Source organism: Saccostrea cucullata, unplaced genomic scaffold (genome assembly GCF_032062105.1).
Source record: "Saccostrea cucullata isolate Sc308-1 unplaced genomic scaffold, CSIRO_AGI_Scuc_v1 ctg9563, whole genome shotgun sequence".
Classification (NCBI taxonomy): domain Eukaryota; kingdom Metazoa; phylum Mollusca; class Bivalvia; order Ostreida; family Ostreidae; genus Saccostrea; species Saccostrea cuccullata.
The window spans coordinates 6,190-32,500 of record NW_026930295.1 but is presented as its reverse complement, the minus strand read 5'-3'; the positions used below and the strand labels follow the sequence as shown (position 1 = coordinate 32,500).

The window sequence follows — 26,311 nt, the reverse complement described above, 5'->3', positions numbered from 1 at the left end:
ACAAGGATATATAGAGAAAACTTTCAAAATCTTTTCAAGTACTTCAAAGCCATGATTAGTTATATTTTTCTATTTACATTGTATATGGAATCATCCTCAGGTAGTGTAGATTGTACATTGTTAAAATCATGACACCGAGGAGGGATAAAATTAAAGCGCCCCCCCCCCCCCCCAGTAAACTTTCAGTTTTGATCTGATATGTGCTTTTTCCTAGTAGATGTACTCAGGTGAGCGATGTGGCCCTTGGGCCTCTTGTATGATTACATTTGAAAATTTTGAAATATGTGGCCCATGGGTCAGTGGGTGAGGTGCACAACTGGTTATGAAGTGGAAGTGCATTTTCTCTTTGTTACTCTGATCTACCTCTGGGTACTGTATAGGGGATTAATTTCACGGGTTGTAATTTTCACGTTTTTCTCTCATCTGACACGATCGCGATTTCTTGAATTTGCGGAATTGGTACATAATAAAAGTTACCTCCCTTGTCTATATCCGTATATCCATACCATAGCTACTGTACATGTAAACAATATTAATCAGCGTTATGACTTTATTTCACGAACAACGGGGTAGGTTTAAATAAAATAATTAGATTTGATATCATAAAAAAAATGACGATTAATTAAAACAAGTGCAGTTATCAAAAGTCCTTGACTCTAAACATCAAATGTCTTTCCTATATGCTATTATAATGAGTGCGTGTACACCCTAAGATCTTTGATACAACGCAACGAAAAAGTAATGGACGGTAATAAATGTGTTAATGTTGGAAAAGGTTGACGAAACATCAGTCCACATCTTCAGTAAGTTCTATAGTTATTTGAATGATTTTTTAAAACCAAAATGTCGATAAAAACTCATATGCAAGCATGATGATGCAGTAACAAATGCACATGGTAACATTAGTTACGCACGGATAATCAAAACCCATGACCCACGTGTTTTGATTGATGAAACATGTAACGTTGGCTATTAAAACAGCTTGCTTAACAAATACATGTTATTATCTGCTGATTTGAATTTAAGTAAAGCGTGATAATTAAATTAATTGAATGACGAGTACTACTCATAATTACCGGCTGAAATGACCATGTACTGCGCGTACATGTATGTAGCCCTATCGTTGTCTTTTATCAAATTTCCAAATTAAACGTGGAGATTATTGAAAATTTATTCACTGTTTCTTGAATTCACGGATTTATTAACACCGTGAATATAGCTAATATTAACACCGCGAGTTATTTTCCCCCTATACAGTATTAAGTAAATAGAGTAAGCATGCTAAGTTAATAATTATGATAAGCAATGGTGCCTCTTTCAAAATTGTAAATTGTGAATTTCATGGCCTCCGGTTTAAAACACGAACCCAATTATAATTGTTTGAAAGTTGTTACATAATACTCAGGTGACCTATAAGGCCCGTGGGCCTCTTGTTTGTTTTAGGCCTGGGATGTTCCTATGGAGACCGGTGTTCCCCTGCGGAGACTCGGGGGCGGGGGCGTGTCTCTCCTGAGGTGGTCCCCTGACGGGTCCAAAGTTTTCTCTGCCACACCCTCCAGATTATTCAGGTAAATATTGACCAACAGCTTAATTTCAATTATGGCTTTGATTTTTATAAATATTAGATTATAATAAATTTATAACAACAAAGACTGGAAACATCTAATTTCACTGTAGACTCAAGATTGTTCAAATTGTGGTCCCCATCAGAGACTTGGCAAGATTTTTATAAATCTCTAAAACAACAGTTACAAGTTTTCAAATTGCACATAAATGCATTCCAATGTTCAAGATTCATTTTCGTTAAATCCATTTCACTTTGGATTAATTAGACTCTAAAGGGGATCTAAAGTTTTGCCTTGTTATAATAAAGAATTACCTTTGAAAAATATTCTTCTTGAGAACTGCTTTGTAAAATTGTCCAGATTGAAATTAATGCAATTCTATAATGTACATCTGTAGGCATGTGATTGAAGGGGGAGGGGGGTCATAAGTGTTTCACAAACATCTTGTTTCAATCTGAAAAGATTTTCAACATACATGTAGATTAAAGCCATTTAATTTTCATTTTAGAGTTTGGGAAACAAAGAAATGGACATGTGAAGTTTGGACAAAATGCACAAGTCGGTGTAAGGTAATCCACTCCACACTGTAAAGTTACATAATGCACGGTGTAAATCACTGTAAGGTAATTCACTGTAGAGTGTAAAGTTACATAATGTACAAGAAAATGTCCTTCTTACAATGAAAGATTTTATAATGAAGGTTGCAGAGATGTTTAGAAACCTTTTGGGGACATATTCCAGACACACACAATCCTGGGGATAAAAAAATCATATGCAGCAGACTGCAGTTGAAATGATTTTTCTTTTTTTTAAATATTTTTTTTAATCAGTATGTACCATATTTCTTTCTACTATGAAAGCAATGCTTTGGATACAATTTGATGTGAAATTTCTCTGAAAAGAAGTTAATTCCATAAAAATTTTCATATCATTTGAACAGGCTGCTTGCTGGAGTCCGGATGGTAGAACCTTACTATTTGCCACTGAGAATGAGCCAGTCATATACTCCCTTACATTTTCCACCAGTGAAGATGATACGTCCACTGTGATTGGTGGATCGCAGTCTGCTGTTGTGTCTGTCAATCTGGCAGAGGTGGAGATAGCGACTGTGGACGGGAATGTGGTCAAGTGTGTTTGAGTTTATATGGTTAATTTAAGAAATGAATTTGATTATTGAAGGTTCATGAGGTTATGAACTATGACGCTTCACGCCCGCATATTTAATGAAGCGTGTTAGCGCTTCATGATAAATAGGCTGGCATGAAGCATTGTAGTTTATAAACCTCATAAATATTCATAAATTAAATTCTTTTCTAATATTTATATTATTTTTCTGATGAGTTGCCATAAATTTACGCCATTCAACTGTCATTTTTAAAGCAAAACAGTTTGCATTATATTTTTTTAAGTCAAGTGCGGTATTATGACGCAACAATAGAGATATTCATGCTTATTCATGGTAGTTCCTGAGAAAATTTTTAATATTTTATTTTGTAAAGAATCTTGGGAGATTAGGCGAGTCATATGCCTACACAAGGGCAGGTAAAATATCGAATTTAAAAATTCTTACAAATTCCACTTTTTGTTAAATTTGAGAGTTATTTATAATCCTCTGCATACAGTTAAGATAAAACCTGAGTCATATGACTTAGAAATTGATTGTAATTAACCAACCGAAATGGTAACACGCTTTAGTAACCATCAAAATGATAGAAATTGAGTGTTACAACTGTGTTTTTTTATATAGAGTGGGTCTTAGTTCCATTTTTTTGTACACAAATTTTGAAAGGGTATTGAAGGATGTATCTCTTACCATTTTCAAAAAATTGGTATGAAGACCCACTCTATATAAAAAAGTTAGTTTTCCTACTTAAAAATCGGAACATATTCTCAAAAACTCCAAGTCCAATTGTGTGCTTGCTATACATATAGAACTGTTTGTTATTTAAAGGGTAATGTATATGCGACTTTGTGGCTCAGTGGACATAGCGGCGGTGTTGAAGCACCTAGTTATTTGTTGGGAGTGATCGAATCACGATTTTTTCTAAAGTTCAGGTTGAAATTTATAGATAAATATATTTTTTCACTAAAAGCAAAATAAAAAATAAGATAATAGATTTATTTACGGTCAATTAATATATTTACTATAATAAACAAGTTTTCAAGATGTATAACATTTTGAATGCATTCAGTTCAAGACTACATTGGCACACTTGAAATGTAAACAATCTTGGGTAGACCAGCACGGTATGGCTGTTCCGTATGCAGAAACAGTTAAAAGGAAAGGTAAAGTGTATCATCTCACAAAACCTGAAAAAATATTTGATAGAACAATTAACACGCAGTATGAAAAGCATCACATGTTAAAAATACTGTAATGATAACAGCAAGGTTTAAAAATGTAGATATAGGTAAACTTCGCTATCTCGACATCTACTGGACAATCGGAAAATGTCGAGATATCAGAGTTGAGACTCTACGTCCTAAATTTAACTGATTACCATAGACCTAAACTGAACAGACATGTATGTACCTACATGTCTTCATAGACCAATGTTTTAGCTATCCCTCTATATTTATTAGAAAATCTAAGAAGTTATTCACAAACGTAATTTATGAAATGCCTTTTATATCGAAATCTTCTCATTTTACAAAGAACTTTTTTTTTTTTTTCATCCAGCATTCGATCCTTGCAACTAGCTCTGTCAGAACATGATACGAAATGCGCTTTATAAACTCCAAACCGGAACAGTACAAAGTCGACTTCCGTAATATGGGAAAAAAATTAATGTTTTTTTATAAATAATTTCATTTCACTTAATTTTTATTTCATAATCATTCATCATTATTTTTCATTTCATAGGCCTAGTCATTCAGGTCGTAGATTTGATTGTTTTCTGTTGAATGCATTTTCACTACAATTTTTAAGTTAAATTGAATTAAATGTGGATATTGTTTATTATTATTCAGAAACTTTTTTTTATAAACTGTAAAGTTTTGTTAGATTTCGACATTTAAAAATAAAACGGTTTTACATTTATGCATATCGAGATTTATCAATGATATTACCCACTGGCCCAAGCTGAACATTAAACATTTAACGTCTCAGAAACGCCAAAAGGGCTTGGGATTCCTCTACAAAAACATTTCTACAGAAGCAGTATGTAGTCAAAACATGGGTGTGAAAGGTGTGAATTTCTGATGACGTCGAGATAAATGGAGTCGTCCATGCATGACGAGCGACCAGCTGACAATCAATTAGGTTAAGCTGAAAATCGCCCCAATGTTGACATATACCAAGTAAATTTTGCTCTTGGGACTGTGAAGATAGGTCGAGATAAGCGAGGTAGTTGACATTACCGAGGTCGACATATCAGAGTTTTTGCAAATCATTTATATAGTAAATAATGCCGGGACCGCGGAGGGACGTCAACATATCCAACATATCCGATGTCGATATACCGAAGTTTACCTGTATTGTCATTTGGACAGTGCTGTACAAAGTTTAAATGTTTAGACACAAACAGTACGACTATATTCCGATATGCTTACAGAGCAACAAAATTCGTGTGGGCATATGACTTGCCTAATCCCCCAGATTCTTTATTGGAAATATAAATATGAAGAAACAACTTTAAAGAACTTATGGGTTTTGGTTTATGAATGTTTGAATTTATTCATGTTTGAATTATGTCTAATGTACAAAGTCTTCATGAGCCATGGATAAAATTAAGACACTTTGAAATTGTATTATATGTACATATATTAACTAATATTTCCATGATTTTTCTTTTTACACAGGATAGGAGGATTTGTACAGAGTATGGTGATGGATCGACATGGGGAAAGATTAGCTGTAACTCTACATGGTATGTTAACAATTATAGACTCGGGGAAAAATTAGCTGTAACTCTACATGGTATGTTAACATTGATAGACAAGGGGATAGATTAGCTGTAACTCTACATGGTACGTTAACATTGATAGACAAGGGGATAGATTAGCTGTAACTCTACATGGTACGTTAACATTGATACACAAGGGGAAAGATTAGCTGTAACTCTACATGGTACGTTAACATTGATAGACAAGGGGAAAGATTAGCTGTAACTCTGTATGGTATGTTAACATTGATAGACACGGGGAAAGATTAGCTGTAACTCTACATGGTATGTTAACACTGATACACACGGGGAAAGATTAGCTGTAACTCTACATGGTACGTTAACAATGATAGACAAGGGGAAAGATTAGCTGTAACTCTACATGGTACATTATCACTGATACACATGGGGAAAGATTAGCTGTAACTCTACATGGTACGTTAACATTGATACACAAGGGGAAAGATTAGCTGTAACTCTACATGGTACGTTAACATTGATAGACAAGGGGATAGATTAGCTGTAACTCTACATGGTATGTTAACATTGATTAAAGGGAACACCACCACAGCATGGTAACTGACACCACTGGAGGGTGAATGTCATGTCAAGGGTTTGGGCTCCAAGTATTGTCCAAAAGAATTGTTGTATATGTTAAAGCAGAATTTATAAGAAAAGATTTAATTTGAGCATTTTACATGAAGTAATCGAAATTTATTATTGGGAACAATTACATGACTGTGTATTTTCTTTGTGGAAGTTGTTATAGCTATTTTTCTTGACATAAAAAATTGCAGCAAATTTCTTCTTCCTATAAGTGACTTTGGAGCACCATATCCCATCTTATAGATAAACTTTAATGTTTCAAATCTTAGACTTCCGTGTTAGTTGCCTGTTATTGTGTTTGTATTTTAGAGGACTGTGGCCAGGTTTGATTCACTGTTGTACATTACACTGTATTTTTGTTGTTGTATTTTGTAGATGACTGGGGTCAGGTTCTGCCATTTGTAACTGTCTTCAGGACAAAGATAAACCCCATGTTGGAGATTACCCCATGGTAAGTGGGGCTTTTTTTTTTGGGGGGGGGATTCTGATAGAAAAAAAAGTAACATGTTTTTACTCCACCATAAATATAGCTGGGGCCTTTCTCTTTCTTTTCTTCCATTACTGATGAACAGAAATAATTGTTGGATTTGCTGCTTACATAAATGGGGAAAACGAATGTATTCATTAATAAAAACCTTCATCTTGGTCTTCTAGCAAAGGGCTGCTTGCAAAGTGAGCTGAAAATAGTAATGTGTAAGAAAAGAGAAAATTTTTATTGTTTATATTTTTTTTTTCAGTGGATTAATACAAGGAGAAGCTGGAGAATTCCCTCAACAGATATCATTCCAACCTAACTATGACAAAGGGGCGCTACTCTCCATTGTAAGTAAATCATTCCAACCTAATTATGACAAAGGGGCGCTACTCTCCATTGTAAGTAAATTATTCTAACCTAATTATGACAAAAGGACATAACTCTCCATGATTAGTAAATCATTCCAACCTAACTATGACAAAGGGGTGTTACTTTCCATTGTATAAAGTAAATCATTCCAACCTAACTATGACAAAGGGGCGTTACTCTCCATTGTAAGTAAATCATGACAAAGGGACATTACTCTACATTGTAAGTATGAACTGAATATCTAGGATGTTGTGGTCTCAAACTCTCAGAGCATGTGGAAAAATGATAAATTTTATTAGGGCCCCGCAAGGATTTGCGGGTGCCCTATAGTAATCACTGTCTGTCTGTCTGTCCGTCTGTCATTCTTCCGTCCACAAATTTTCTGTTTTTTCCCAATAACTTTTTTTATGGTTGTCCAATTAAGTTCAAATTTGGTATGGTACTTAAGTAGGCAAAAAGACATATTTTGATGCTAAGTTTGTTTCTCTATGTCCTCTGGTTTGGAGCTGGGTGGTGGGGTAGATTCCTTAACTTTATATAAGAATGAATTGGCAAAGAGAGATAACTTCTGAAAATGCTCCCATTGTAAACTGAATACTGCAATGAATGAGTCCCTTGGGATCAATTAGCTTTCCTCCTGAAGAAAATCCAAAGCATTATCTTTATCTGTCACATTGAGATTAATTGCCATCTCTGTCTACAAATGAAGTTTGTTTTGAAGTTAAGTCCATTAAAGTCGATTGAAGTATAAATGTTTTTACTTTATTTTTGTTCAAATACCCTACAGAATGAGTTCTCATTTCATTGAATTCTTAAAACAAGAAATAGATTAAAGGAGATATATTTTTTTATTTTTATTTATTTTTTTTTTCTTGCTTCATGAAAATTCAAGAATATTATTGATTTTTAGGTCACCTGGGTAAACTCAGGTGACCTATTGCTATCTGTTTTCGTCCGTCGTCGTGCGACGTCCGTCGTCCATCGTGTGTAAACATTTGAACATTTTCAGCCTCTTCTTTGCAACCACTCAACCAATTTCAACCAAATTTGACACAAAGCGTCTATGGGTGAAGGGGAACAAAAATTTTGAATTTCATGATCCCTGCCCCCCTGGGGCCTGAGGGGTGAGGCCAAAAACACTAAAATTAATGCAATCTTTAAAAATCTTCTTCTTTACTCCTGGACATCAAGCAATCAAACTGTTTGCATGATTGTATTCAGCATTGAGTCCTCTACCAAAATTGTGAAATTCATGGCCCTGGAGTCAGGGGTTCTAGTGCTAGGGTGGGACTAAATAAGTATATAGTGAAAATGCATTATTTCTTTGAAAATCTTCTTCTCTGCTCCTATGTATTAAATAAACCAACTAAGTGCATAGTTATGATGAGCAAGAGTGTCTCTACCAAAATTTTGAATTTTATGGCCCCAGGGTCAGGGGTTCTGGTGTTAGGGCAGGGCTCTATTGATTATATAGTGAAAATACATGAATTCTTTGAAAATCTTCTTATCTGCTCCTTTGTATTAAATAAACTAATTAAGTTCATAGTTATGATGAGCAAGAGTACCTCTACCAAAATTGTGAATTTTATGGCCCCAGGGTCAGGGGTTATGGTGTTAGGGCGGGGCTCTATTGATTATATTGTGAAAATGCATTATTTCTTTGAAAATCTTCTTCTCTGTTCCTGAGTATAAAATACAATGTAAACTAATTAAGTACATAATTATGATAAGCAAGAGTGTCTCTACATAAATTGTGAATTTTTTGGCCCCAGGGTGAGGGGTTATGGTGTTAGGGTGGGGCTCTATTGATTATATAGTGAAAATGCATTAAATCTTTGAAAATCTTCTTCTTTGCTCCTAGGTATTAAATAAACTAATTAAGTTTGATGAGCAAGAGTGTCTCTACATAAATTGTGAATTTTATTGCCCCAGGGTCAGGGGTTATGGAGTTAGGGCGGGGCTCTATTGATTATGTAGTGAAAATGCATTAGATCTATGAAAATCTTTTTCTCTACTTCTGGGAAATAAGCAGATGAACTATTTACATATTTATGAATGGCTCTTCTTCCAGAATTGTGAATTTCAAGGCCCCTGGGTCTGGGATACCAAAATTTTTGGGGTGGGGGGTGGGGGGCTCTACTTATATACTGAAAATGAATTGCTTGAAATATGCTCCTTGGTATTAATCAACATTTTTGATAAACGAGTGTGCCTTTTCAAAAATTGTGCAATGTGTAGACCTATAGGGTCAGGGGTTCATGTGTGGTAGGAGCACTCCTGATTATCGCTGAATATTACTGATTAGTTGACATACATTTTTGTTCCCCTACCCTGCTTATGGGTATTAAGTAAACAAACCAAACAATTGCTAAGTGTATAGTTATGATTAGCATTGGTGCCTCTTTCAAAATCGTGAATGTAATAGCATCTAGCTTAAAACATGAACCAAATTCAATCATTTGAAAGTTGTTGCATGATGCTCAGGTGACCTATAAGGCACGTGGGCCTCTTGTTAAGGTAGTAGGATAAAAACCTCATTCTATCATTAATACTGAAAAAGTTCTGATTATAAATTAAGAAGAAAATGATGAGAGAGAAGTACAATTAACCCTTTGGGATTAATTATCTAGTCTGCTGCAGAAAATTTAGAAGGCTTATCTTTATCTATCACTTTAAGATTAATGAAAACCTTTGTCTGCTACTGCTGTTTGTTTTGAAGTTAGGTCAAGCCTTCATGATTTGTACTTGCATTCATTGAAGGCTGGCATTTTATATTACATAAGCTTCATTATTGTTAAGATATACATTCAGTGTTGAGTTGTTCTTTACTGCCTTAGGCCATAATAAATAAATTGCTAGATTCTCATCCGAATTTTTTTAAAAATCGAGGCGGGCGGGCAGTTTTTATTTTATATATATTTTATATATTTTCTATTTTGCAGATTTTTTATTGACCTGGTCAATCGGTGTAATTTTATCTACAATATCCGAGTAAATGTCATAGTAAAGGTTCATTATTATATCTTACTTCACATCATCACCAATCTTTTTCAACCAATATGACCCTTGTTTAAAATATATACGCATGTATTACAGCTATTACCATCTAAACAGAAATAAAAAAAATCGAGGCGGGGGTATAAAATCGGGGATGAGAATCTAGGAATATTTTTATTATGGCCTTATGTAAATACATGGATATTATTACCAGGTTTTTGGATATTCAGGAATTATCTTGAAATTTTAATTTTTTTAAAATTAAAGTTGCTGTTTCTTATTTGTCATATATTTTTGAATCATTCCATAAGCTGCACCCCTATAATTCTACCCCATGGCGGGGCCCTTGCTGACTGGTCAGTTTTCTAGTTAGAACTTGATCTTTTTTGAAATCTGATATGTTTTAGTGTCTAACACTTGCTTCCTTGGAGACTGGTCCATCGGATGAGACCATATAAAGCGCGGTCCCGTGTGACATTAGGTGCTGGCACAAAAAAGATCCCTACCTGATATGAGTCAATAATTCTGGATAGGGACGTTAAAAAACATACAGTCTATCAATCAATTCAACACTTGCATGAATCATTTATGCTTCATGAAATAAGCCAGTAGCTGAAAAGTCATTAAATTAAAAGATGAAATACATTTTATCAATTAGTTGTTCACCTCATTCAAACACAGAAAAATAATCGTCCAGGGTTTTTTATTTATTTCCTTATTTTAGCTTTAATACACTGTTGTCTTACTGCATCATTGGTTCGGAGTGATCTAAATCTTGAATTTTTTTCAAAGAAATCTAAAACAAAATTGTTCTACCGGTAATTGTAATTTTTTAATCATTTAAAAACCGATTTGCTAACTGCAACGTTCTTGTTTCACAGATTTGGAGTTCCTCGGTGTTTTACTATGTATTACTTTATCTCTACAGATTTGGAGTTCCTCGGTGTTTTAATATGTATTACTTTATCTCTACAGATTTGGAGTTCCTCGGTGTTTTACTATGTATTACTTTATCTCTACAGATTTGGAGTTCCTCGGTGTTTTACTATGTATTACTTTATCTCTACAGATTTGGAGTTCCTCTTTGTTTTACTATGTATTACTTTATCTCTACAGATTTGGAGTCCCTCGGTGTTTTACTATGTATTATTTTATCTCTACAGATTTGGAGTTCCTCTTTGTTTTACTATGTATTACTTTATCTCTACAGGTTTGGAGTCCCTCTGTGTTTTACTATGTACTACCTTATCTACAGATTTGGAGTTCCTCAGTGTTTTACTATGTGTTGCTTTATCTCTACAGATTTGGAGTTCCTCAGTGTTTTACTATGTATTACTTTATCTACAGATTTGGAGTTCCTCTGTGTTGCGCTATGTCCCTCTGTACTTTATCCCCAGCGATGAGATACACAACGTTCAGTACCGTCACCCACCCCCACCCACCCTCAACGGTCACCTACTGTCACCTATAAATAGACCTACCTGAACCGACACTCAGAGATTTTACTGCAGAGGGATGAAGAGTGTATTTAAATTGTGTACAGTTGTCATTAATGGGACCCAGAATATGACTATCATTATATTAAATTGTCCATAGATATGTATAAATAATGTGGATGTGAAAGTACATGTACAACGCAGATTACTTGAGAGAGTGAAAGTTGCATATGTGACAGTTATGAAATCATGACTTTCAGATGCTTTGTGTGTGCTGTTCATCAAGATTCAGTTCATGTGTAGGTTGTTTATGTAATTAAAACAATCTTAAAATTAACACTGTCAGTAATTTTTTCATAGCATAGTCGTGTGAGGTTATGCACTTTAGTGGTGTTAATGAAAAAAACCACGAAAAGGGGATGTGGAATGTATATAAATGATAATGAAATGTTAAGTGAGCTCTAAACAATTTTTTAAGTTTTTAGACTTAAAAAAATATATCATATACATGTAATGGTTTGCATATTCAGACTATTTTTTTTCTTTTTCATTATATGGTCCAAGCCCTATTTCTGCAGGAAAAATGTTCAAAGACAATGAACAGTGCATTACCAGAAACAATGTTGTTTACTTACATTAGGAAAATTAATGGAAATAATTAATTCAGTTACTTTTTCTTGGTCTAATGTAATGCTAAGCATATTTTTGTCTATTAAAGTTGTGTAGTTAACTGTAAATAACCATTTTTTCAGGGCAGATCATTCTAACACCTTAAAACTACCCTTCAATTAGAACTCTTTAGTGTGCATTGTTTAGAGCTTCCTTAAGCTAACAAACAGTGATCATGTTTAAAAGTCTATTTAGAGGTTTTTCAGCCTGGTAAGTAACTTTAAGAATTATATCAATTACCTATGGTAACCCCTATTCTACTCGGTAAACCAACTAGTACTATTTGTGTAGCAGGGACAATTATTGCTTCTGCTGGGGACCTCTGGCTTGCCAGTCCAGTGCTCTACCAATTGAGCTAAAGGGTTAACCCACTAGCCCAAGCTAGTAGGATGCCATTTATCTAACACTACCGTATTGTCCCCCTCCAGAGAATGAGATGTCCTCATCTCTTTCGGAGTGCCGACACCTGTAGGGGCGAAGTTCTGGGGGCAATCACTTTCACCCGCCAGAGAATACCCGAGTCCCAACGTGGGCACCAGATGTAACAGGGACAATTATTGCTTCTGCTGGGGATTGAACCTGGGACCTCTGGCTTGCCAGTCCAGTGCTCTACCAATTGAGCTTAAGGGTTAACCCACTAGCCCAAGCTAGTAGGATGCCGTTTATCTAACACTACCACATTTGTATCATCTTTTATTTGCGATTCTTTGGTTTGAAATCAATCCATGACTGAAGTAACATTCTCTATAAATACAAGCTGCAGATCTGTAGCGTTATGGTTTTATATATTTGTCTTTGACCATAACGCTACAGATCCCGTTCTCCACTTTCTAGCATTGGTCAATCAACTACTTTTCACTCCCTAGTTCTAGACACATTCTGTAGCCAATATGTATAGTTTATCCACCTTCCAACCATTTATAGTTGTCTCAACAAGCAATAAGCTGGAAGTGAATTTTCAGTAATCTAACAAATAATTTTAATCAAGCGAGTTTATCACTTGTAGAGCCGACTATAAAGGGTTGGGAGATAAAATAAAATTAGGGGTTGAAAGGTAGTTGATTGAACGATGCTGAGAGTGGAGAAATTCTCCCCAAATGAGCGCAAAATATATTGCGCCATAAATTGCACCTTTTTTGCACTACGGGATCTGTAGCATTATGGTCAAAGACAAATATATAAAACCATTACGCTACAGATCAGCAGCTTTATGAATACTGTAAATCACTTTTTATTCGCGAGAACTTTGTTTTCGCGTAATTACGCGAGACAGTGTGCTCGCGAAAATTTTATTTCTCGGGTATAATAGTATTCCTTAAGATTATATAGAACAATAACCACTATTCGTGAAAATTTTGTCTCGCTAATCAAGAATAAATGACTAGCAAAAATATTAAGGTCTCACGAAAATTTAGTGATCTACAGTACTAATACTAAGCAAAATAATTGGTTTGCACCAATTAATATTTGCAGGTTTAAGTTTGTCAGAGAATTCACGGATATTTCTCGCACGCAAATAAAAGTTTGTTACAGTATATTAATCAGCCTATTTGAGAGGGCTGGGTAGTTGTGGCCATTTTCAGACTGTTTTAATCTCCTTTTAAATTAGAGGAAGAGCTCCATATCAAGATAATGATGAAATTTTAAAACTTAAAAGTTTGAAATTTTTCTTTACCAAATGATAGTTAACAGCTTATATATCAGTGGCAGATCCAGGAATTTCGTAACGGGAGGGAAGGGGGGGGGGTTAAAGGTAGAGGGAGTCTGGCGTCTGTACAGAAGCCCCCAGTGGGTCTAAGAAAAGGTCATTTTTGGGGGTCCTGGTTGACAAGTTCTTACAATTACAAACAAAAAAATTGCAATGGGGGGAGGGGGGCTCAAAAAATTGAGTTACATCTAAATGTCTAATTTTTTGACCCCCTAGCCTCCTCAGGTCTCATGACATAATTTATTTTTCTTTTAATTAAAAAAAATAAACTGCCTATCTAATAATATGGGGGTATATTTTATAATTAAAAGAAAAGGAAGCATGGTAAGTGATGTCCATGATGTCAGGTGCCTGTGGTTTCATGTTGAAAATACTGCAGCTACCCTTTTAATTCAATGTGTATTTATAACCATTTGTATTTACAAACATAATATTTTGATGATCATGAGTGACACTCTGTCTAACTCTATCAGAAGTCTGATGTTTTGACGATAGTAATTAAAATGATTAATATACATGTATCAATGAAACAATGAATTTAAATTATTTTAAATCTTTTTTTTTAATTCAACATGAATAAATAAAAACAATCATAATAAATCAGACTGGTCTATGACTAGTACATTTCTTGTATGTACATGATGTAATTAATAATAAATATGTATAAACACAAAAAATTCGGGTCAGTATTATTCAAGTTTAGAATATTGTTTGTGAAAATGAAACTTTCAAACCAAGGTTTAATAATTAACACTCAAGTATGAACAGATAAACACAAATTAATATGTACATGATGAATATTTATGAATGTTTTTAATTGTTACTACGTCTTTATATGTATATGAAGCATCATTAATCTTTAATGTTAACTCGCAGAATGTTTATAGATTGCATCATATAGGTGTAATTTTTAGATACAGTATGTAGGGTAGGTATAAATGGAAATGAATCCATGTACATAAAACAAGTAACACTCCCAGAGCACCAATAATAAAGATTACCAATAATTTATGTAACAATTACAGTATTTCAACATATTTTTGTTCCTATTAACATGATTAATTAATGATTTTCCAGTGACAAAACATTCAACTAGTGCAATGCCCATCTTCATTCTATTATTGCAGGGACACTTCCAAAAGTTGAATTTCAAATAGCATTTCTAAACATGCTAAAAGTCAACACCTTTAACCAAATCCATGCCTTGGAATCTGACCGGTATAATAATTAAGTGATTGTCCGTTTAATCATCCGTCCAAGGATTTCAGGAACTCCAGAATATCCAGCCCCGACGTCCAGTTGACCACTTGAGCCCTGAGCTTGTGTCCGTTACCGACTGCTTCTTGGTCGCTTTCCAACTTTTGAATTTTCTTCCACAACCTATAGCTGATCCTTGGACACACGTAGTCGTTTTCCGTGAGTCTGAGGGCGGGGCAGAAATCGTTACTTCCGTCCCCCACTAACACCACACACTTATATCGGATCCCCTCCTGCTCTCTCCTTCGTAAATGTTCTTGTAATATGTGTCCCTTACACAGGTTGATGGTGCTCAAATCGCACCAATCCTGCTTGTGATAAAACTCGATTGTCAAACGACCTTCTGCGTCATATTGGGCAGGGTTGGTGTACACCTCCGAAAAAGCGTCCTTCAGCCCAGATTCGTTTAAAATGTTTTCAATGAACCATGAATTAGAGTCAGAAATGATGATGCTTTCATGTTTATTTTCCGTGGCGTACTCGATAAGTTCCCTCATACCCTTGGTCAAAGGAATCTCGTTCATGCATTCTCGGAAGTGTTGTTCCGTTACTCCGTGACTGTGAAGGTATTCAAATATGAGCCCCATATATTTAGTCCAGCCCACATCGCTGTAGGTATCTTCGATTTCCTGCGGAATTTTTCCGTCAGGTGCCAGTCTCTTACAGTACAAGTCACTATTTTCGTCAATAACCGTGTGATCAAAGTCAAAGGCAAATAGAATCTTCTCAGCCATCTGAAAAAAATAAAAGATCCAAAATATATTAATTACATGAATTTCTTGCATAACAGTTAATATAATCATGATAATATAAAGTTTTACGATTGTTAATTGATTCAAATATACAATATGTGATTATGATTGTTTATTAATACATGTAACAGATTAACATAAACATTATGTAACCAGGGCAATGCAAGTATATAGTCATATATATTCAGAAATTGCCAATCAACTGTTCAACATGCAGTGTTCACAGAAAAAGTCTAGTAAATTTCCCATCATCATGATCATATGAAGAAATTCTGTTTTCCCTAAATTATCTTTCATCTTTCAAATTGCTATGTGATTTTCTTACATAACGTATGAAATATTCAGTTGAATGAAATATGACAGGTCCAGTACAATCAGTACATTTAGCTACGTTGGTAGAATTACCTACGTAGCTTTATTTACCTACCTCAGGTAGCTTTATTTAGCTATTTCAATGTAACTTTTCTTTTTATGGAAAAGACACAAAAAATCGCAGTTAAATGACTATTGATATTTATACTAGGAAGACTTTAAAAAACATTCCAAAGCAGAGATAGTTTAAACATCGTTGTGTTTGGTCAATTTAGAGCAAAACATGCAATTCCATTGTTTGGTTACCTGTCCGTGCGGTGAGGCATGACTGAGTATGATTACTTCACATTGTGCTGAATAATTACTGACCTATTATCATGTTAACCAGAACTGGACTTCTTTGTCATTTCATTCAAGGAGTAACTGTTCTAACTGTCATACATAGCCCCAAAACTTTAAAAACTTTGATTGCAATTGCGCAGAAAAAGACATTTCTTCAAGAGGGAATTTTTCATGAATTGTTTTCAGATGAGTTCAAAGTTGAAAATGATCACTGCATCAAAATGATAGGTTTTGCACATCCTGAGAAAAATGCTTTTTTATAGAAATAAATTCATTTGGTAGCTAAATCAACCTACCTGAGGTAGGTAAATAAAGCTACGTAGGTAATTCTACCTACGTAGCTAAATGTACTGATTGTACTGGACCTGTATGACATAAAACATGTAAAATCTACATATATATGTCGATATAGGTCCCTGATGTCGATATGACCTAAACATGCTTGGTGTGGAAAATTCACGTCTTGCAAAATCGGATATTTTCTGTGCAGCACATAAATATATATTAACAAATTTAAAAATATATCTTTTAACAATATTTAAAAAAATATTGAATGAGAATCTGTTTAAAAATCCAATTTTGATAGCTTTGAAAAAAATACTTGAGTAAAAAAAGTCCACTGACAGTCTGACATATACTCAATCACGTCTCATAATCTAAAATATTGAGATGAAGACAATGAAAAGGGGAAAAAATGAAACTTACCTTTTTTGGAAACGATTAACTGATACCTGAGCTTTAATTCACACTGCGAAATTAGTTGCGTAACAAGACCTTATCAAGACCTACATTTCACCGGAAATTTTGTTTCTACTTTCAGTTTGAGTGTGACTAAAATGGGTAGCGAAACCTGGGCCGGGCTGGGAATTTCGAAACTGAAAACCGGGTTTTTGATAATACGAAATAAATACTCATTCTTTCTTTATGAAATTTACGGACATGGTTTATAACCATAAGATTTCCCTTTGCTATGTTATATTTTGTTGTGTAGAATTATGTCAATTGTACTAAAATTATTTTTACCTTAAAATATTTGTCGTTTTAACAAGTTTTTTTTTAAAATAATATATATAACTAGATACGATCTCGTTGCGAGCAACGAGAGGTCTTCCGTCCGATGCAGAAAAAAAAAAAAACCTTCTAAAATCGAGCTGAAAAGTGATTCAAAATTTTGGTCACAAGGAGGATTGAATCCAGGTCGCCAACGTGAATGCGCCTTTTTTCTCTTTTCTCCTTAACGCGCAAACCATTTAACTATTGGGAATACTGCTTTAAATATACTTGTTTATACTTTTGCAAAAATACACCTGTCTAAGAATCATAAAAGTCGGGCCATTATTCATAATTTCGTGTCAAACGCCACGCGTAAATATTCGCACCTTTTCTTTGTACTGATCTATTAAATAGGTGCAATAGCTTCAATGAAATTAATTAAATAAAACGTTCTTATCACCTTTATTTTATTTCGACGTTAGAAAAGTATATTTAACACATTGTACACATTACATATCGTATCTAGCCCAGTAACACAAAAGCAGTGAAACGGAAATTAAGTTTTAAGATTGACACTCAATTGCAACGTACTGCTACGTGAGAGTCCAAGTAGTTTTTTACATTTCATGTATCCTTATGTCAGAATGGTTTAATCAAACGCTCAGCTGCCTCCATAAGCCCCTATTCGCGAAATGGCGGAGTTGACAGAGACAGCCGCCATCTTGGCCTCGCTTTAGATTTTTAAATATTAATATCTAGAGTTCAGATTAACCAATGTTGAAACAACTTATATAGTAAGCATCAATAGAAGGGTCTCTATTAATATTCCAAAAATAAATGAAAAATATTGAAAAACAAAGAAAGTTGAAAAAATGGACTTTTTGAATTGGCTTCCAGTAGCGACAGGAAGTATTGACGACGAACAAAAAGTCACGTCCTGGAAAGTTTTGATCATCATTTATAAACTCTGAAAGTTTCACATTGATATCTTTTACCGTTTTTGAGTTTAATCGTGGACAAAATGTCGTTTTAAAATCAGGAAAATGGTCCAAAACTTGGCACCAGAGAGGAATTTCCAAAAAATATCTTGGAACTTTCAAGAGTATCTTACAACACATCTTTCCTGAAAATTTCATGTAATTCTATCCAGTAGTTGTCGAGAAATCGTGTCAGAAAAATAATAATAATAATAATAATAAGAAACAGTACAATAACTATAAGGTCTTCCGTGAAGACGGAAGACCTTAACTATAAAACAAATAATTATTTTGTATAAGTGAATTATTGTGATAAACTAATCGCTTATCAATATTTTTATGTAATTTGTGATAATGAAACTAGTGAGTGTTATTATTTTCACTTTCAGTGTGAAGCAAGGTGTTTTAACCGCAAAGGTTTATATAGGGTACAATACAGTCATCAAAATTGTCGAGAAAAGAGGCTTGCGGCATTCTTCAGAATCATGATCAAGGATTTATCTACCACCACCCCCCCCCCCCCCCACCCCCAGTATGACCGAAGGCAGGCGAGATTGCTACCCATTTTAGTCACCTGGAAAAGGACAATCGGTGATAATCATTGAAAAATACACAGCATTTTGTGTTAAAAATTATGTCTGTAAATTTCATAAAAAATAATGAGTATTAATTTGCATTTTGTGTTAAAAATTATGTCTGTAAATTTCATAAAAAATAATGAGTATTAATTTATTTCGTAATTATCAAAAAGCCGGTTTTCAGTTTCGGCCCGGCCCTGGTTTCGCTACCCATTTTAGTCACACTCTTACAGTTTTACCGGAAGCGGAAGTTTAGTCCAGGTTACATGGCGTTGTTTGCTTGACAACAGTTATTGATCTCTCGTTTGTTGTCATCTTATTAAAAAACATATTGGGAAAAAATGGCAACAGCGACAGTTATGCATGGAAGGCGAAAGGGGAAAGAGAGGGGTATGTTTTTCATATAATAACGTTAATTTTTGGCATAAGATGTTCTTCATGTTAGAAAAGAAGCATGGTTATGGAGATGGAAAAGGGGGGAAGGGGTAATTTTGACATTATTTATCTTGAAAGTTTGAAACCTTTTCTTCATGTTGCTTTACTGTTGGTAAATCTTAAATAATCGACAGTTCAAACTTATTTGAACTGTCAATTTGAGAATTTTATCAAGCTTGATACATTTCTCAGATACAAGTTGAACAATATACAGTGGAAAGTTAAGCTCATAGTCAATGTAGCTGTTAATATTACATTTATCTAACATGTATTTCACTCCTAAAGTATTCTTTTACGGCTCCAAAAAACAAAACTTTTTGCACGCCATGTTTTGTTGTGGATTAAGTAAAAAGTATAAATTTATGATGCACTTTAATTAGTACTTGATATATCTTTTTAAAATGTCTTCTTCTTTGATCTTTTAGCTACCCCCGAGATGCCCTTGCCCCCAGACTTCCAAATGCAGGGAACCAAGGCTGGCCAACCCGGAATGATCCTCCCAAATGGCACTGACCTCCGGGACGTCACTATCTTGTCCAAGAATGAGTGGAACCGAATTCAACAAGAACTTTACAAGAGACAGATCGAGGAGGAAAGAATGCGAAGAATGAGAGAGGAGAAGGAAAATCGTAAACAAATGTCAAAAGAGATGGTCAAAAACTGGGGAAACACGATAGCTGTAAGTCTGTTGGTTTAATATGTTATGTATCATTAATTAACTGGCTGTCAAAGTGAATTCTAAACTGAAATAGTTTAAATTTATGCCTTATAATTTACAGCTATTATCAATTGATAATACATGTACCTGAATCCTAGGCCATATAACTTGGTTGATTTTAGATTTTGATGTTAGCCTCATTTTTCAACAGAATATTTAATAGAAACGTGAGCAGATCAAAACTGAGCTCATCTAAAGTTTTTTGGCCCTGTAGCCTGCTCCCAAAAATGTCCACAAATAATTTTTGTTTTCATTATATAAAATATATTTGAAACAAAATTTGAATTAAAAAAATTATACATGTATGAAATAATGCTGTAAATTTCTATGCCACAGGGAACACGCACAAGAAAACTAGAGGCCCGAAAACTTCGTGAGCAGAAAGAAGAAGAGGAGAAGAGAGCAATAGATTTAGAGGAGGCCAAGTATCAGGCAGAAAAAAGGAAGGAAGCTATAGAGAAAGCCAAGACACAGCAGTATTACCAGACAGACAGGGTCAAGAACTTCCATGTAAGTATCAGGCAAAGAAAAGGAACTAAGGTATAGAAAAAGCCAAGACACAGCAGTATTAACAGACAGACAGGGTCAAAAACTTCCATTTAAGTCATAGAGTACTTAGAGTCTGACAGACAGGGTCAAAAACTTCCATGTAAGTCATAGAGCACTGACAGATAGACTGACAGACTGATTATTAGACCTTTCAACTGCCGCTAGGGGTCGGTTTTATGAACTCACTGTTGAAACATGTTGAGAGCAGGCTCGGGGTATCTAAATGTTTACACGCAAGGCAGTTTTTAGCATTTCCCAAGTGTTTCTTTGCTCTCAGTAGAATCCAGTGGTTTTAAAATGTAATGTCACCAATGTTAAACTTATTTACTGTATAGTTGCGGACACCATTTCACTTCATATAATTAAAAGTTTAATTAAAATAAAAAGTGAAATCTACCCTCCTTCTTAGTTCTAGGCCTTTCAACTAATTTTTCAAGCTGCACATATGGTAAAAAAAATTGTGTAGATAGATTTATAGGTACATGATTGATAACTCATAAAATGGCACTTAGTTGGTCATTTTTCACACCTGAGTTACCTATCCTTAAAACACAACATCGGAAAAGTCAATTATAAATAATTAAACTTTTTAATGTGTAATTAAATGTATGAATAAGTTATTATCTTTTTTGATAATTTCATGTACCTATAAATCTATCTATGCAATGTTTTTTACCATATGTGCAACTTGAAAAATTAGTTGAAAGGCCTACTGATTATTTATTTTACTAGAAACTATGGGAAATAAAAGAAAAATTGTAGAGAGTATTAAAAGTCACGCATTCTACACGCAAGTTAAAAGAAAAAAAATTGATCTTGTTTTTCTTGTTCTCTGTAGAGTGCCCTCATGCTAACAGAGGTACTCAAGGAGAGGGAGGCTCAGATTGAATTAAAGAAACTCAAAGAGAAGGCCAGCGAGGGTAAGGATGCAGAATGGCTGCAGAAAGCCAGGAGGGAGCACGAAAACGCCATCCTACACGATCAAGAGAGAGCCAAGGAGCGGATCAAGGCTTGTAAGGAGAACGAGAAGTTCCTAACGGCACAGTAAGTAACAGAATCATAGTAATGTTATTGTTACCAGTGTAATGTGGAGTCAAGACATTGACTTATAAATAAATTCAAAATAACCATTCAAAAGACTACTGTAAAATGATAGTTTTCAGGGCTCAACATACTCTTTTTCCTATTTGTCCATTCGGACAAGTGACCAAGATATTTACTTTATTTCTAATCTAATATGTAACAGTCCTCAGAGGAGGATCTTAAACTTAATTTCTAATCTAATACAATTCTCAAAGGTGGATCTAAAATTTTCATTCTTTATCTTCTAGAATCCAGGAGCATGTCAAGCAGAGACATGAGGAAGTTGAGGAAGATAAACGTGAGGGGGAGGAGCTACAGAAACTGGCCATCCAGTTCCACGCCGAGAAAGAGAGGCTGGAGGAAATCAAACGCGCCGAGAAACTGCAGATGATGCGGGGCAACATGGACCAGATCAAAGACAGGAAGATGATCAAACAAGTCATGGAGCAGCAGGAAGAGGTAAGGGAGATAATAGGATCAGACGAGGAGGTAAGGGAGGGAATTCTGGGGTCAAGGGTCAGATGAGGAGGAGATAAAGGAGATAATGCTGGGGTCAAGGGTCAGATGAGGAGGAGGTAAGGGGTGGGGGGGGGGGGTCCAGGACTTTATAAATGGATATTAATGGAATCTCCTTATATAGTATCAGGAATAGTAGGTAGTTGATGGGAAGAGGGTGGGAATTATCTTCAGAAAATATTTGTGCTATTTGATAAAAATAAACTATTCTTTTTACAATACACTTTACATATATATATAATTTTAGCAAGTGGATCTGTTCACCTGCAAGTATATGTATTTTTTTTTAATTATTGTGAAAAAAAAATTGCAAGTGGGATCCCTTCCAGTCCAACTTTTGGAGAAAATATTCACCAATGCTCTCCAACACAAATGAGAGGTCTTATATACAGCATATATGCTAGTAATTCAGATCATTCATTAGGCATAAGTATAAATAATGCTACAGCATTGTAGAGATATAAAGAAATTCTTGTAATATTCAATTGTAAAAATTATTTTTTTGTACAAAGGAAGAAGATGAGGAATGCAGAATTTTTGCTGCTGCCAAGAGAAAAATGATGAAGCTAAGAGCTGAGAAAGAACAACAGATTCACAAGTAAGTTCTCACAGAGTTTTCCCCCTTTACAGATCTGCAAGTTGTTAAAACTGAGATTCCCCCTAAAGAAAAAAAGTCATTATTGTTTATTGTGACAGAGTTATTCCCCTTATCACAGTTTTAAATATTTCAAACTTCAGACAGTTCAATATCCTTGCCTACTAAATCTGTGAAAAAGAGTTTCCTTATAATACTTTCAACAGATATTGATAATTCCATTGTACAAAAAATCTTTTGGTAAATGTCAAATCTATTCTCCATTAATTGCAGTCAGTTATTTGTACACAAGTCATTTGACACATTTTTCATCCCACTACAATTTTTTTGATTTTCAAGGCATATTTGAGTACAAATAGCCAATTACTACTCTTAAAAAGGAAGTTATCTAGTGCCAAATCTAGCACAAAATGTGACCAAGCACTTTTTTCTTTTTAGTGAGAAACAGAGAAATCTAGAACAGATTAGAGAGAAGCTTGCCGCTCAGCTGAAACAGAAAGTCAGCGACGAAGACGAGAGAATTCACCGAGCTGTGGAGGAGGCTGAGGAGAAACGAGCGAAGGAAGAGGCGGAGAAGGAAGCCAAGCTCAGAAAGGACATGGAGGAGAGCGCTAAACACAGAAATCTACAGGTCAGTAATTATAGTTATATTAACCTCTAGACAAGTGATATTAACCTCAAAACAAAATTGATGTTATTCTGAATACTGAATTGATGATAACCTGAAAACATAAGTGATGTAAATTTTTAATGTATTAAAAAAGTGATGTAAACCTCTAAACATAAGTGATGTTAAGTTACCTGAAAACAGAAGTTGAAAGGGGGGGGGCAGTATGTGTAACTGTCTAGATTTTTAACGTTTATGTTTACTTGTACTTTAGATGCGGGAGGCGGAGCAGAAGAAGAAGGAGGAGAGGAGACAGGAGCTAGAGATGGTGAGGATCAGACAGGCCGCCGACGAGATCTTCCGCCGTAACGAGGAGGAGAAACACATGAGGAGGCGAGAGGACGCCGTGGGCCTCAAGAACTTCCACCAGGAACAAGTGGTACGTGTCAATAACCATACATAGTCACCTCAAAAACTTCCTCCGCCAACAAGTGGTATGTCTAGATTTACTAGTTCTTGTTCTGACGGTATATAAGAGTATTTTAAAAACACAGTTTCAATGCTTAAATGTTTATCAAGAACTATATATTACACATTACACATGGTCTATTAATTTTCATATTTTTTGGCAATCATTTGATTCATTTGTAATTTGGAAAAAATAGTCACACATTATGTCAGTCATTTCTTGCCATAAACATTTACCTTTTAAAAATATTTTTTAAAAAGCCCCCCCCCCCTCCCCAAAGAAAACCTGCACAAATTTACCCTTGTTTTAACTTTAGCAAAATTTGCAACACACAAAAACAAAACTAATTTACAGAAATATGGTATTTTTTACCCTGTACATTTGTGTGTAATTTAATATTTTGCTGACAATTATTTCAGAACCAGAGGAAACAGAAAGAGGTTGAACAAGAACAGGAGAAGTTGGCACTGGATCAGGCAAACCAAGCTCTGCTGGCCGTTGAAGAGGACCAATTCCAGGAGTACGCAGGGCGCGTCATCGAACACTGCGAGAAGGGTGGCCGCAACGTGTACCCCCTCAGAAAGGCCGCCAAAAACGGGGCTGGAGGGGGCAAAGGTCCAGTGTTTGAAGGAAAAGGCGGGATTCGACCCAGCTACATGGTGTCAGATAAATCCGGGAAACAGATGCCCCATTACCAGAGGGATTCCACAGAGGAAACTAAAGATAGCATTTATGGACAGACAAAGTCTAAAAAGAGGCTAGGATTTGTGTGGTAGAAAAAAACTAAGATAAGATTATTAAAAGTTTGGGTGATTGCATGTCTTTATGTGCAACCCAAAAATTAAAGACAATGAATAAATTGAGTGGACTGTGGAAAAAATAGACAAATATAATAAAACTAATGGATCACTATATAAGAAATGAATACACTGAAAGAACTTGATCCTAATATTCAGAATGTTTTCATGCTGTTATAATTGAATGCAGTTCTGGCTGTTTTTCAAAACACATACAATTTGAATTTATCCTAATGTCTGAGCTCCCATCATTTTTCTGGACACTGGAAGTCCTCGAAATAAAAATTTCAAAGTTCATTTTAAACACTATGGTCTCATAATTAATGTTTCCACATTTGATTCAATGCACTGTTAGAGGGGGCATATTTATACTCTGTGATATTTTTAATATTTTAATAATGTATACATATTATATAACATGTATACACAATCAAGTTGTGCTGAATGTATATTAAGTCTGTTTAAGTCAAATGTTGAATTAAATATGTTTACTATAAAGTTGTTGTAAAACTGCGCTTTTTTTATTTGTTTTGTTTTTGAACAGATGCGTTTGTCAGAATGTTAATTAGTGTACAATTGTTTGAATGTTCAATTTAAATATGAACTAAGCTTTGAAAAAAAAAATAAACCAAGTTTCTCCGTTATCAAGTGTTGACTTTATCTCAATATTAAGTTATATAATTTTACAAGTAATGCCTCATGATAAACACTAATTAATAGTGTTTAATTTGATACTGTTTAATAGCTGGTAGGTCAATCATAATTTGAAATTTTATCATATTTTCATCTAAAGAATACACGTGTATGATTTAAACGTTAATGCCACTTGTATATTGACTCAACAGCGTAAAACTTGGCATTACTCTTTCAATATTACCAATAACAGTGTAATAACCTCATTTATAGTTAACAGTTTTTTCTCAGTCCAGTTGAGTTCAAGATGCATGTAATGAGATTTGACTGTATGGGCTTGTTTTTGCTTTTTCTTCTTTGTTTGGATCAAAATTTTCCCCTCAACATTCCAAAAGGAAAAAAAAATCTTTAAAAATCTTAAACATATTAACTCTAAAGAGAATGAGATCGACAATAATTTATTTTTACATCACATAATTTAAAATCAAAGAAAGACAGTAATGTTATGATTAGATGCTACAGACAACTAGACATAAAAGACAAATGGACTCAATAAGTTTCTGTAGGGAGGAGAGGGGGGGGGGGTTGACAAAAAGATGTACTCCTATTGATTACTCCATTTTGGTAAAAGTTTGTTTTGTTTCATAATTATAAAAACAATTTGCATTTTCTATCTAAATGACTAAAATTAAATTTGAAAAAAAAGAAAAAGTATGCATTTTTTAATGTACATACATGAAGAAGTAAGCCTGGGGACTTAAAATGATGAGAAATGAAAACAAGAGGCCCTTGGGCCTTATCGGTCACCTGAGCATCAAGCAACAACTTTACAACAAATGACTTTGGTTCATGTTTTAAACTAGACATCATGACATTCACAATTTTGAAAGAGGCACCATTGCTAATCATAACTATACACTAAGCATGTTTAGTTTAGTTACTTAATACCCATAGACAGAGTACAGGAACAAAACAAGAGGCCCATGGGC

General features: G+C 34.6%; 3 protein-coding genes across 3 annotated transcripts in view; 2 read left to right on the top strand and 1 right to left on the bottom strand.

Moving 5' to 3' along the window:
* Window positions 1-11,577, top strand: part of LOC134283629 (aladin-like) — a gene marked incomplete at its 5' end in the record, with an annotated part of 20,863 nt that extends 9,286 nt beyond the window's left edge. The window contains 7 exons of the mRNA XM_062766128.1: window positions 1,444-1,568; window positions 2,074-2,134; window positions 2,506-2,693; window positions 5,367-5,434; window positions 6,431-6,506; window positions 6,793-6,928; window positions 11,244-11,577. Coding sequence (XP_062622112.1) covers window positions 1,444-1,568; window positions 2,074-2,134; window positions 2,506-2,693; window positions 5,367-5,434; window positions 6,431-6,506; window positions 6,793-6,928; window positions 11,244-11,381 — 792 coding nt within the window. The remainder of the gene's footprint in view (window positions 1-1,443; window positions 1,569-2,073; window positions 2,135-2,505; window positions 2,694-5,366; window positions 5,435-6,430; window positions 6,507-6,792; window positions 6,929-11,243) is intronic.
* Window positions 11,578-14,502: 2,925 nt separating this feature from the next.
* On the bottom strand, window positions 14,503-17,191 carry LOC134283627 (pyridoxal phosphate phosphatase PHOSPHO2-like). Its single transcript, XM_062766125.1, has 2 exons — window positions 17,078-17,191; window positions 14,503-15,700 (listed from the first exon to the last, which is right to left on the bottom strand). Exon 2 carries the CDS (start codon window positions 15,698-15,700, stop codon window positions 14,957-14,959), a length of 744 nt encoding a protein of 247 aa, XP_062622109.1. The 5' UTR covers window positions 17,078-17,191; the 3' UTR covers window positions 14,503-14,956.
* Window positions 17,192-19,167: 1,976 nt separating this feature from the next.
* LOC134283628 (cilia- and flagella- associated protein 210-like) lies at window positions 19,168-25,209 on the top strand. The gene is made up of 9 exons (XM_062766127.1): window positions 19,168-19,310; window positions 19,781-20,034; window positions 20,410-20,583; window positions 21,461-21,666; window positions 21,954-22,164; window positions 22,734-22,819; window positions 23,255-23,447; window positions 23,698-23,862; window positions 24,312-25,209. Exons 1-9 carry the CDS (start codon window positions 19,262-19,264, stop codon window positions 24,666-24,668), a joined length of 1,695 nt encoding a protein of 564 aa, XP_062622111.1. The 5' UTR covers window positions 19,168-19,261; the 3' UTR covers window positions 24,669-25,209.
* The last annotated feature ends 1,102 nt before the right edge of the window (window positions 25,210-26,311 follow it).

Bases quoted from the DNA above. Each gene is read 5' to 3' on its own strand.
- LOC134283627 (XM_062766125.1), bottom strand. From the start codon at position 15,700: ATGGCTGAGAAGATTCTATTTGCCTTTGACTTTGATCACACGGTTATT.
- LOC134283628 (XM_062766127.1), top strand. From the start codon at position 19,262: ATGGCAACAGCGACAGTTATGCATGGAAGGCGAAAGGGGAAAGAGAGG. The intron at 21,667-21,953 runs GTAAGTAACAGA...TTTATCTTCTAG, and splicing joins GAGAAGTTCCTAACGGCACA to AATCCAGGAGCATGTCAAGC. The intron at 23,863-24,311 runs GTACGTGTCAAT...CAATTATTTCAG, and splicing joins ACTTCCACCAGGAACAAGTG to AACCAGAGGAAACAGAAAGA.